Raw genomic sequence first — 13,322 nt, forward strand, 5'->3', positions numbered from 1 at the left:
TGTTCCCTTCCCCAATTCTACTCCTGTTGGGTTACATGCTCACCTATAAAATAGGGAATTTGGTCTAGAGGGCAACCAAGGCTTCCCCACCCCCACCCCACCCAAGCTTTAGATGCACAGATTATACCTAATACCTATTTTTTTTTAATAGCCCTGACCTTCCATCTTAGAATCAATACTATGTATTGGTTCCAAGGCAGAAGAGTGGTAAAGGATGGGCAATGGGGGTCAAGTGACTTGCCCAGGGTCACACAGCTAGGAAATGCCTGAGGTCACATTTGAACCTGGGACCTCCCATCTCTAGGCCTGGCTCTCCATCCACTGAACCACCCAGCTGCCCCCTCATCCCCCAACACCTATTTTTGATCACACCAACTCATGATTAAACTAATTTTTTATTTGTACATCAATGATTGTGTTAAACCATTTTTCCTTTAAAAAAAGAATCACTTTTTTATAAAAAATAGAAATTATCCTCAAATGCCTAACAAAAAGGCAAGTTATGAAAGTCACTTCCTTTCCCTTTTTTCCTGTAATAGTGTTGTCTGCAGGGAGGTAGAGGCTAGGCAATGCCTCGAAGAGCCAGCTTCGTCCTCTTCTTCCCCTTCATGGGGACGCTTTCTGCTTGTGGGGACCTGGAAAAAAAAATGCTTTTAAAACTTTTAGCTAAGAAGTTTGTCTTAAGCATTTGAAAGCAAGTTTGACATTTTATCTGACAGATCCAAAGGCATGTTACAACTGGGATCCTGTGGGGAAAGCACTATCTCTAGGATCAGAGGACCCGACTTCAAATTTCACTTCCAAAAATGACCATCTGCGGGGCAGTGAAGTGCCTCCGAGGACAGAGAGCCAGGCCTAGGTGCAGGAAGGCTTGGGGTCTAATCCAGTCTCAGATACTTCCTAGCTAGGTGACCCTGAGCAAGTCACTTAACCCCCACTGCCAACCTTTGCTGCTCTTCTGTCTTGGAACTAATATGTAATATTGTTTCTGAGATGGAAGGTGAGGGTGTTGTTTTTTTAATAAAAAAACAAACAAACAAACAAACAAACACAATTTCTATCTGTATAACTGAACAAGTCAGTTAACATCCCTGACCCTCAGCTCCCCCGCCTGTAAAACAAGGGAGATGAACTCCCCTTTCTCTTTGGTAAAAGGAAGAGACTGGGGGCTCGGAGGCTTGGAGGCCACCCCTCTTCCTTTACAGAAGAACCCTGAAGGGCAGCACTACCAAAGGGCATCTAACGTAGACTTGGGAGGCCTTTGCCCTTCCCCACACTGGCCCAAAGAGCTGTCTGTTGTTCTTAAAAATTCTTGTGAAAGCACTTTACAGGCAACATTTGGCTGACAATGACTCAACGACTGGAAAACCCAACAGCATTCTAATGGTTCCCAAAGCCCTCATTCGAAGCCCTCCAATGAGGGATGCCCAGGGTTAGGCCTTAGAAATGGATCCGGCCTTTCACATTTTGGACGTGACTTTCAAAGGGCCATCAATAAATTCCTTTCCTGGAATTCTCATGAACACTCCCTCCACAAGTCCTAGTTTTGATTCTCTGCTGTCTTGTAACCTCTATTAATTTCCTCTATTAGATTCTAAATTCTTTGAGGTCAAGGAGTCATCTTCTTTATCTCTGGATCTCCCTCGGGCCCGGCTTTAATGCCTTCCAGAGTGGTTGATGCTGACTATTGGTGGGTAATGTGTGAAGTGTAAAGTCTGGAAAGAAATATGATGTCTACCTTGAAAAAAGTTCTCTTGATGCTGATTTTAAAAGTGTTTTTTTAAGCCACTAAATAGACCATGGTGTGAAGATTCAAGACACCACTAGCTAGCTCCTCAAACTCGGTCATTGCTTTAACGAAATACTATACCTGGGCTGGGAGTGGGGGAAGATTCGGTGACTTCGTTTCTTCCATCAACAGGGCATGGAATTTACTTTTCATATCTTCATCCTATGAGGAGTTAAAAAAAGAAAAGTATGACCTTTGTGGGAGGAAAAGATCCAGTGATAGGACTGTATGCCTTAAAACGGGCACACAGAAGGGGCAGCTGGGTAGCTCAGTGGATTGAGAGTCAGACCTAGAGATGGGAGGTCCTGGGTTCAAATCCGGCCTCAGACACTTCCCAGCTGTGTGACCCTGGGCAAGTCACTTGACCCCCAATTGCCCACCCTTACCACTCTTCCACCTATGAGTCAATACACAGAAGTTAAGGGTTTAAAAAAAATTTAAATTAAATTAAAAAAAAAAAAAAACGGGCACACAGAGAAAGAAGGTACATCTCTTACAATTTACAACCCCTTCCTGAAGCTTAATCCTAACTAAGCCAGCGGGCAGGTGTAGAGACATGCCCTGTGTTTCTCTGTAAGAGGAAAAATGGGTAGCCAAGAGATAAGGATTTTGCCTTCATGGAAAATCTCTAGAGATCCAAGGAGAATATTCCCTAACCTCAAAAACTAGTCAAGCATTAAATAATTCCAACATACCTATCTATATTCTCATTCTCTCTCTCTCTCTCTCTCTCTCTCTCTCTCTCTGAGTCACATAGTTAAGTTTATTCCCTGATTTTCACAGAAAAATTTGGAAAGGGTAGTTTCCTCCCAGACCACCTGGGAAGAGAGGCCCATTCCCATGAGCCCAAGAGCCTAACAGTGACTCTGAAACCACCAGTCGTGCTTCCAGCCCAGATTCCACAGCTAATATTGAGGGGAAAAATCATTCTGGAGAAGGGGCTCAACTTATCACCACCAGCAGCTGCTGACCAACTGTCACCAAGAAGGTGATGGACACAAGAACTCCAGGAGGCAGCCTCTCCCAGACTACCCGTACTCCTCCCAGCTCTGTCCTCATGGCCATCATCTGGGGAAGAAACAGCCACCAACTGACTGGCGCCCACAGGCCAGGGAAGCCAGCAGAGAGGAAGCAGTGGGACGCCCAAGGGAGAGTCAGGAGGCAGCATTAAGTCCTACCCCAGCTGTGACCACCATCTTCCCTCAGAACGTCATGGGAACAGGCCAGGACCCTGAACCCAAGAGCCTTGGGCAAAGCCATGCCTTTAGCCCAATGTCCTCAGCCATCATCCCAGGGAGCTTCTATGCCTCCCAGGAAGTGACCTTGGAGAGATGCAGTCTGGACCTGCTCCTGCAGGGGCTGCAGCTATAGCTGCCAAAGACCCAGAGCAGACAGTCCTTGATTGGTGGAAATGACATTCGAGAAGAGGCATCACCAACTGCTTTGCTACTGCCCCCAAAACCATGGGGCCTTTCCCTCTGACTTGCAGTGGAGGCCTTCCTTCCATGCCTGCTGTGTAGAGCGTGAGCTCCCTGAGAGCAGGGATGGACTTTTCTATTTGTGTCCTTAGCACTTAGGATCAGCTGGGCACACACTAAGTACTTCAGAAATGCTTCCATCATATTCTAATTATGAGACTTGAAAGATCCACTGAGAATGATGAGGAACTCAACTCTTCCAACTCTTTAGAAAGGTAATTAAGCCAACCATCCTAGAGATATAACTATTCATTCCTTTCAGAAAAGCCTCCAGGGATAGCTAGATGGTGAAATGGATTGAGTGCTCACTCATCTTCCCAAGTTCAAATCCAGCCTCAGACAATTCCTAGCTGTGTGACCTTGGGCAAGTCACTTAGCTTGGTTGGCCTCAGTTTCCTCATCTGTCAAATGAGATGGAGAAGGAAATGGTAAACCACTCCAGTATCTCTGCCAAGAAAACCCCAAAAGGGGTCACCAAGAGCCGGATATGACTGAAACAACTGAACCACCAAAAGTCTACAAAAATAAAAGCTAGGCAACCTTCCTTGGTAGCCTCCATTCTCTAGTGTTTTATCAATTTTATAATAAAGAAGACCATCATGCCTGATGAATCAAGTCTGAACTATAGCATTTAAGGTGAAACAACTAATGGATTTATTTATTTCTACATTCTTTCCTTCATATTCAGCATAGCAATATGGCTTAGCTGACTTGGGAGTTAAAGATTCTGGAGGTGAAGTTTCCCCTCTGATATAGCCTGGCTGTATGGTCCCAGGTGAGTTACTTAAGCCCCCAGGGTTCTAGCTTACTCTACACCAGTGGTTCCCAAACTTCTTTGGCCTGTCGCCCCCTTTCCAGAAAAAATATTACTTAGCCCCCTGGAAATTAATTTTTTTTAAAATTCTAATAGCAATTAATAGGAAAGCTAAATGCCCCTGTGGCCATCACCGCTCCACTGGATTGCTGCAGCACCACCAGGGGGCAGTGGTGCCCACTTTGGAAATTACTGCTCTACACAGAATGTACCAACCTGCACTGAAAGAGGGAATTTCCTCACTGGGGAATTCTCTATACCAGGGGTCGGCAACATATGGCTCTTTCTGCAGGAGCTGTTTTTTTCAGGCGCTGTTACAGGAGCGCACTGTGAGCACTGTACGGCTCTCACGAAATTACATTTTAAAAAATGTGGCGTTTATGGCTCTCACGGCCAAAAAGGTTGCCGACCCTTGCTCTATACCAATGAAGTCACAGGTCCCATCCCTAGCCTCTATTCCCAGATTCAATCATTTCCCAATTTCTGCTGAAGCTAGTTTCAAATACAGCCAACTCTCAATCGCCAATATTAATGGAAGACAGGAAATTATGAAATCCAAAACTAGTCCCCAAACTCGATTTATTTCCAATTTCCTATTACCAAAAACTTATGTCTGCTCAGTGGTAGAAATACCACCTGATTTCAATTTCATTTCTTCCTCCCCACATCCTGGCACCACCATCAATAACATTTAGAATCTATTACGTATATAGCCCAAGAAGTGGTACAACCAGTGAGAAGGGGGAAGAAAAAAAAAAAAAGGAAAGGCCCATGATAATTATCCCTCCCACTGTATCCTACAGATTTCTCCTAGAATCATCTGTAGTCTCTAGGCCCATAAACAGGTGAATCGTTTCACCTGGTGCCTACCCTGACTATTTCCATCTGAATAGACCAAATCATCCCCTCTCGGTAAATCTATGTCTCACCCATTTCCCTACAGTGGGCCTAGCACACATCACACACACTCAATTGTTGTTGTTCGTCCTTCATTTGGAAGAGGGCCCATGACATCACAGGATGATGTTTTGACTTGCTCGTGAATGGGATTTAAATAACCCAGAGTTGCACAAAGCTATCTCTCTCTCTCTTCCAGAGTTGCAGAAGTCCAGTGGCAAGAAAAAAAGTGATAGCAAAGAAATAACCAATAAATATTTATCAAAAACAGCCCATTTCCTCCAGAAAGTCCCCCTGGACTTTCCTACACGTTGTGACCCCATTTGGGATTTTCTTGGCAAAGATACCAACGAATGGGTTTATTTGAACACAACTGGCACCACCACTGAGAATCCAGATAATGTCAATAATTTCGACAGGAAAAATGTGACAGGCATTTTGTTGTAGGACCACCTTAATACCTACCTGAAGCCACGGATGGGCCAAGGCTTCTTCTGTCGTATAACGTTTCTTTGGATCCACTACCAACAACTTCTTAACGAGGTCCAAAGCTAAAGCAAATGATACAGCAGATTACCCACCCATCCATCCATCCATCCATCCACCCATCCACCCACCCATCTACCCATCCATCCACCCATCCACTCACCCATCTACCCATCCATCCATCCATCCATCCATCAGACAGAATGTTAAATGGTCTGGTCATTATTAGTGACAGGTTATAGAATCCCCAAGATAGAAGAGACGGCAGTCCCCATTTGGTCTAACCTCTGCCTAAAGAGGAAGCCCTTCTAAACCCAGCCCCCAATCCAAAGGGGCCCTGGAGTCTTTCCTCTTAAGATCTCCAGAAGAGAGGAAAGCCCATCTCGCTTAGGGAATCAAGCCGAAATCTCTCTCTTTGCTCCTGATCCTGGCCTCAGGCCAACCAGAGCAAGGCTACCCACTCTTGTTCCCACTAATGCTAAACACCGGCACATGGGCACTTTCTTCAAGTCATGCTCCTATGGCCTGAGTACATAATCACAGTGCTTTAATAGTAAAAGGAGCCTTAGAATAAATCTCATCTAGGGGTTTTGAGCTTTTTCCAGTGTCAGACCCCTTTGGCATTCTGGGGAAGCCTATGGACTCCTTCTCAGAATCATGGTGGATTTTTTTGCCTTGTTTATTCAAATTTCTAATGGAAGGAAATGGTACATTTCAGGTAGATATTAGCAAAAATGAAGATATAACTTTTTTCCTACACGAATTCACGGGCCTCTTGAAATTTGTCCACAGACCCCAGGCTCAGGGCTCCTGATCTAATCTAACCCCAACTTATTTTACAGATGAGCAAAGTGAACCCCAGGGAGGATAAGTGGATTTTCCCAAGGCCACACTGATCATTAATGGCTAAAGAAGGCCTGGAACCCAGGGAGACCTCTGGACTCTCTCAATATCCTATTTAAGTACAGAAATGGTTTAACTCATGTCATACTCCCTTATAATCAATTCAACTTTCCTACTCTTCTCCTCTTGGCACATTCTTCAAAACAGATTAAAGTGGGGAGAGGTAGGTTGCTCAGTGGTTAGAGAAGCAGATCTAGAGATGGGAAGCCCTGGGTTCAAACGTGACCCCAGACAGTTCCTATCTCTATGACAGTGGGCAGGTCACTTAACCCCCTTGCCTAGCCCTTACTGCTCTTCTGCTCTACCTCATTAGATAAGAGTTTAAAAGATAATACGAAGTCAAGTTTCTCTCTCCTCTTACTTCTTATAATCCTTGCAGTGTATATCGTACATCCTTATGTTGTAATTCGTAGCCAGCTCATTCAAACAAAAATCTGCAAACCACCTAAAATATGAACTTTGTTGATAACGTGGCAGCCGCTTCCACAGAATGACAAGGAACCAAAAGGTTCAAAGCCAGGAGACGGCGACCTCCCGTCTCTTCTGGTTAGCCCCACACGTTTCGCCCCCTCAGCGTGGCCATCCCTACCCGAATCCGAGACAGCTTTCCAGACTTCTGGAATGAGTTTGTATTTCCCACTGATGATCTGATCCTTCAAAGGGACCTGAGTCTTATGCTCCGAGAAAGGTGGATATCCACTGAGGCTTGGTGGATACGGAAAGGAGAAAAGAACTGTCATGTTTTCAGAATCAGACGATGACATGCAGTTTCTCTGTATCATCAAAACTCAAAGTGCTATTTTTTTAGAGTATCAAATTTAATATTTAAAGGAATGTTAAACCCTATTTTAGACAGTGTTAAAAAATGGATTGTGAATGAAATAAATACATGCACCTAACCTAAATCCCAAGGCCCGGGAGGTTATCTTACCAAACAAAGAGAATAACGCCTAAACTCCAGCAATCAACGGCTCGGGTATACCCGGCAGATCCCATGGAAAGGACGACCTCTGGAGCCAAGTAGGTGGGCGTGCCGCATAAGGTTCTCATGAGCGAAGATTCCCCGAGAATCTTTGACTGCCCAAAATCAGTAATCTAAAATTCAGGGCAAGAGGGGCTAATTCAATAAGGTACACTACAAAATCGGCTGGCCACACAAAATGGGCCAACTGATTCCATTTACATGGTAGAAACTTTGCTCTTAAGCCCTTATTTCTGACTTAGGTACAACTCTTAAGTCAGAAGGGTAGTAAGGGCGAGGTTAAGTAAGGATTAAGTGACTTGCCCAGGGTCACATGGTTAGAAAGTATCTGAGGTCAGATTTGATCCTGACTCCAGGCCGGACTCTCTATCTATTGAGCCACCTCACTTGGCCCTAACTTAAACCAATTGCCCTAAATCCATGAAAGTTATAATTTAATTGCTTAATATTTTAATACTAGTAAAAATTAGCATTCATTTAGCCTTTATCAGGTTGATATGACCAGCTATGCCATGTCATCTGCATGTCAGGAACCCTCAGGAGGAATTTCCCCAACAACAGCAGTCTCTGAGAGGCACAGGGATACTCAGAAGTAAGATGCCTTGCCCATGGTCACTCAGCCTGGACAGGTTGAGCAGTGAGATGAAACCAATGCCAGCTCCTTATCTGACCAAGCTATGTGGCTTCTTGGAAAGAGTGGGGGAAAGAGACGAAGGAGACAGGGCAAAAGCAAACCACCAGGAACGCTGTCTTCTCATTTACAAAAAAAAATTTCCCACTTCCTAGCTGGGTGACCCTGGGCAAGTCAATTGACCCCCATTGCCTAGCCCTTACTGCTCTTTTGTCTTGGAACCAACACACAGTATTAATTCTAAGACAGAAGGTAAGGGCTAAAAAAAAAAAAAAAAAAAAATCCAAGGATCAAGTAAGTTCCTATTCCAAGATGGTTCAACATTTCAGTTCTGATAAAGAACAATTTAAAGAAGGTTTCTGATGAACTCTCCAGAATTCACTGGAAAAGAGAAAATAAGATTCCTGACCTTTATTAGACAGTCTTCTTGCTGAGAGGACAGAAGCACATTCTCTGGCTTTAAATCCCGATGTATGATACCATTTTCATGAAGGTACTACAGAGACAGAAACAAATGGCATTTAGGAGATTACAGTTAATCTTTCAAAACAATCAAATATTATTTCAAGGTACATTGTTCAGAACAGAGGCCTAAAAATATACATGTTTGCCAGAGATGAATTTACTTTTAAAATTCTATTTACAAATCTGGCCTCAGACACTTACTAGCTTTGTGACCGTGAGCGAATCACTTAACCCTCCTCAACTACCACTCTTCTGCCTTAGATCCAATAAACAATATTGATTTCTTTTAAATATATGTATATATTTATAAGACTGTCTCAAAGGGACAGATAGGTAGCCTAGTGGATAGAGCACCAGGCTTAGAGGCAAGAGGTCCTAGATTCAAATCTGGCCTCAGACACTTCCTAGCTGTGTGACCCTGAGCAAGTCACTTAACCTTAATTGCCTAGCCCTTACCACTCTTCTGCCTTGGAACCTATACTTTTAATTCTAACACAGAAGTTAAGGGTTAAAAAAAAAAAAAGAGATTGCCTCAAAAAGCAGCACACTGAAATTATTTCATGCTAATTTATCTAATTTTTCAAGGGTCCTAAAAGAGAACCACCAATTTCCCATTTCACAAAATCATTTTCCCTTCCTAAATAAAGGAAAACATAACATGCCACGGTTTACAAAATCCAAAAAAGTCCTTTTAAAAGAAAGCAAAAATCAAAACTTCCTAATTCCCACAGCACAGGCGCAAAATAACTCATGACAAAGGGAGCCTACATTGGGATTGTGGTAATCCCTTTTCTAACAAGGATACGGTCTTTGAGGTATCTCTTTGTTCTGGGACAAAATTCAGGTTTTTTGCTTTTCTTTGATTGTGCAGGCCACCCATCTCCCAGGAAACCCGGCTCCCTTACCCAAAACTCCCACTCGGGAATGAACAGGGCAGACTCTCCCGGTTGGGACTCTCATGGATCAATCCCAGGGAAGGGAGAGTAAAGGTACTTCTTATGCCAGTCCCCAAATTTGGGGAGGCAATTGGCTGCTCCCAAAAGACTTTGGAACAATGGAACAAAATGTTTAAAAGGGGGAAAAAACAACACAAGGGACGGCTTACTGCTCTCCAGCGCCAAGTTAGTCCGAGAGGGAAAATGTTCCTTTTACTAATAAGTAGGTCCCAGGATGCTGTCAATCAATTAATAAATGAACAAATCACCCAATTTAGTGCCTAATAAAAAAAAAGACTTTCAAGTGTAGGAAGAATTAAAGTGAAGAAAACAAGGCTAGGTCCACGAAAAAGATTCCTAAGAAGAGAAACAAGGCAAACTGTTCTCATAAAGTTCTTTTACTCATTTCAAAGAGAAAGCTTTGCTTGATATCTGCTTCATGTAACATGATGCCATTAAAGGTAAAACCAACCTCAAAGAAGTAATGCCAAGAGCAGAAATTCCTGGGGGCAGCTAGGTGGGCTGAGTGGATTGAAAGCCAGGCCTAGGGACAGGAGGTCCTGGGTTCCAATCTGGCCTGACACTTCCTAGCTGTGTGACCCTGGGCAAGTCACTTAACCCCCATTGCCTAGCCCATACCACTCTTCTGCCTTGGAAGCAGCACACAGTATTGATTCTAAGATGGAAGTTAAAGGTTAAAAAAATTTCTCTTTGCCCCAGGCATCAGGGCTAAAAGAGTCTAAAGTGATCATATAGTTCAGCCCTGGAGTACACGGCCGGACTTAAACTCTGGGCCTCTCATTCCCAAACCAGTAGCTTTTCTACTCTCCGAGCTCTCTCTCTTTGTGAGATTTAAGAAAGTTCTAAAACTGTGGCCAAATTATGAACCTGCCATGGAATGTCTCTACCAGAGGGAGTTGAACCCCCTGAGAGAAACAGAGCTGCCATTCGGGTCAGGTGCCAGCGCTGTACAAAGACAGGAGGCTCAACGGCAAGTCAAGAAGCTCCCGGCATGCTGAGGAAGGATGCTTGCTGCTAACGGCCAAGTTTCAGATTTGGTCTCTATAACTTTTTAGGGCTGCTTAGAGCATTCTGTGCTGGCTTAGAACAGAGCAAGCGTTTCTTAGCAGGGAAGGGAGGAATCGGCCAGAGGGCAAAAGGGGGAGCCCCACGACAGGCGGGGTTCAGGATCAGGAGACAACGTTCCTGTCCAAGGGCAGGAGACAAGGGAAGGTGACCAAAGACTTTTGATTATCAAAGTCCATTTAGACAAAACTGCGGGTGTCTCTTATTCAAGGACAACAAACAGCTGTTCCAAGAGATCATCTGTTTTGACCAAGTCCTGGCAGTCTGTTCTATTTTATTTCTCCTTTGGCAGTGGTCGGGGTCTCTGTCCATCAAAATATAGTGAAATAAAGGGCAACCAGATGGCTGGATAGAGCCAAGTCTGGAGATGGGAGGTCCTGAGTTCAAATCTTGTCTCAGATATACTTTCTACCTGTATGACCCTGGGCAAATCACTTAACCCCCACTGCCTACCTCTTACCGCTTTTCTACTTTGGAACTGCTGCTTAGTATCAACTCTAAGACAGATGATATGGGTTTTAAAATAAAAATTTTAATTTAAAAAAAAAAAGAAAAGAAAAAATGAGCATCTCTTAAGGCCTTTGTTCATTCAAACTTAATCCATCTCATGGAAATGTAAGAGCGAAACAGAATAGTGAGGCTTTCCCCCAAAACTCAGGTCTCATCTACCTTGACAGCAAGGAGCATCTGATAAAAATACAGCTTACAGGTGGCTTCGTTCAGTCTTTTATTCCCCACGACTCTCTCAAACAATTCTCCTCCTTCCATCCTGAAAGAGAGAATCAGAGGATGTCCTAAGTGAAAAAGGCTTCAGCCTCGGCCTCTCCCACTCCTGATGCCAAATTCCTTCGAGGAAATACAAGTAGAACAGAAAAGGTTCAAGCTTCAGCAGTTGTACTCACTGCCCAGAAAGTCCACTGAATGCTGGAAGAACCAAATGTCAGAAAAGATGTTAAAAGTACATAAAAGCCACTGCGCTTTTAGACATCCCTTATTCAAACAAATGAGTGAGGAACCCAGAATGTTAGCACTAAGCCAATCCCCTCCTTTCCCTGAGGAGAAAAGTGAACCCCCCACAAGGTCACACGACTAGCTCGAGGCCACTAGAACTCACCCCTTCTAAGTCTCGGTCCAAAGGCATTCTGAAAATGGTGATGAAAGCAATCATCCACATTCACAGCCATTTCAAGATGTGGAAAAAATAGCGATGAGGAAAAACACGAGGAACTACGACTTCTGTCACAGAGAATGTTTGGGGGGTGTAGTGCAAAAGGGTGCATATTAGTCCTGCAAAGCCTTACTGCAGAGTGTCTGATAGTTGAAAGGGGTTTAGAATCCTGAGGTTAGACAGTTGACCCTGGGAACTCGATGAGAGTAGAAGGGTCAACTGAGCTCTATTCTTTGGACTGAAACCTGGCCTATATTCTGCAGCTTTTCTCTTAAAATTTGTTAGCTTAACTATTTCCTTTGAATCTCCCTAACCTCCCTTATTCCCAATTATCATTTTCCCTTCCTGAATTTCTTGGGGTTTTGAAAGGAGGGTGGATCTGGGTGTTAGCTTTCAAACTTGGTAGATTTAGTTTCCCTGTAGTCAAATAGGGCCTACCCTTGTTACAAATTATCTCTTAAATCATCGTATCCAACTTTCCTAACCCTATAGGCTACAAAAAACCTCTCGGGGCTGAGTTAGGCAGGTCCTTTCTCAGTTTCACATTCCTGTCTCCCTCCCCCACCTGAATTGAAGCTTTCTCTAGGTGGCTGTTAGTTACCTTGTATCCCTCCATCCCTTCCAATCAACCCTAAAACTCAATAAACCCTGTTTGTCACTTAATCAAACCTTTGGCTAATTCATTAGTTGATTGATAAGAGAGGAAGAAGGGGAGAAAGGAATAATATTGTTTCTGGGTCCTGAGGGGAATTGGAGGAGTCCATTTTGGAGGAAGTGAGATCTCAATACTTCCTCTGGACTCTTCCTTTGTGAACCTGAGAAACTGACTAGAAAGCCCTCTAGTCAGTCTCAAGCCATTCTTGGCTGGCCCCAACCTTTGTATGTAGAAGTGCCCTTCGTACCTGAAGGGCTCAGTCTGTTTCCCTTTAGGGTCTCTGCCTCAGACCTGTGTCCCAGTCTTTGTCTCCCAGGCTGTAGCTGTTTGTCCAAAATCTCTCTCTTGCAACTCCTTATACCTCCATGTTTATATTTCCTAAACTCAGTCATTCCCTTACTTCTCCTACCACCTCATTTTACTACCTTTACCATTGTACCTTCCTTATCCACTTTACTGCCTTAGGGATCCACATTGCCTTATCTCCTATTCACACTACCTTTAGTCCCTTACCTGCCTTATTCCCTATTACAACCTTACCTCTGCCTTAAATTCCCTATTACCTCTAGCCTATTCCCTTATTACAACCACTTTATTACCTTAGTAAGCTTAATCCCCTTATAACAGGGAAGACTAGGATGAGATAGGTGAGCGAGGTAGCACTGAATTCCTCTATTTGTGCCATCTCATATTCCTTCCCAAAACAGCTAGGAGGCTCAGAGGATGGAGAGTCAGGCCCAGAGGCAGGAGGTCCTGGGTTCAAATTTGACCTCAGACACTTCCTAGCTGTGTGACCCTGGGCAAGTCCCTGAGCCCCCATTGCCTAGCCCTTACCATTCTTCTGCCTTGGAGCCAATACACAGTATGGATTCCAAGTCGGAAGGTGAGGGTTTAGAAAGAAAGAAAAAAAAAGGCAGACAAAGTCTCTGGAGAGGTTGTAAACATCCGAAGTCACTGGTGTTGTCTGGTTTTATAGCCAAGCTGCTCACCCCCACCCCCACCCCCCCCCCGGGCCCCCCGGGGGGGGGCCTGC

At 44.1% G+C, this 13,322-nt stretch overlaps 1 protein-coding gene across 1 annotated transcript in view; it reads right to left on the reverse strand.

The window, feature by feature from the left end:
• Positions 1-399: 399 nt before the first annotated feature.
• The window catches only part of CHEK2 (checkpoint kinase 2), a 34,824-nt gene continuing 21,901 nt past the window's right edge, over positions 400-13,322 (reverse strand). The window contains exons 9-15 of the mRNA XM_044685477.1: positions 11,136-11,235; positions 8,390-8,476; positions 7,299-7,462; positions 6,957-7,072; positions 5,444-5,529; positions 1,871-1,951; positions 400-635 (exon numbers count right to left, since the gene is read on the reverse strand). Coding sequence (XP_044541412.1) covers positions 510-635; positions 1,871-1,951; positions 5,444-5,529; positions 6,957-7,072; positions 7,299-7,462; positions 8,390-8,476; positions 11,136-11,235 — 760 coding nt within the window. The 3' untranslated portion in view covers positions 400-509. The remainder of the gene's footprint in view (positions 636-1,870; positions 1,952-5,443; positions 5,530-6,956; positions 7,073-7,298; positions 7,463-8,389; positions 8,477-11,135; positions 11,236-13,322) is intronic.

Source organism: Gracilinanus agilis, chromosome 1 (genome assembly GCF_016433145.1).
Source record: "Gracilinanus agilis isolate LMUSP501 chromosome 1, AgileGrace, whole genome shotgun sequence".
Classification (NCBI taxonomy): domain Eukaryota; kingdom Metazoa; phylum Chordata; class Mammalia; order Didelphimorphia; family Didelphidae; genus Gracilinanus; species Gracilinanus agilis.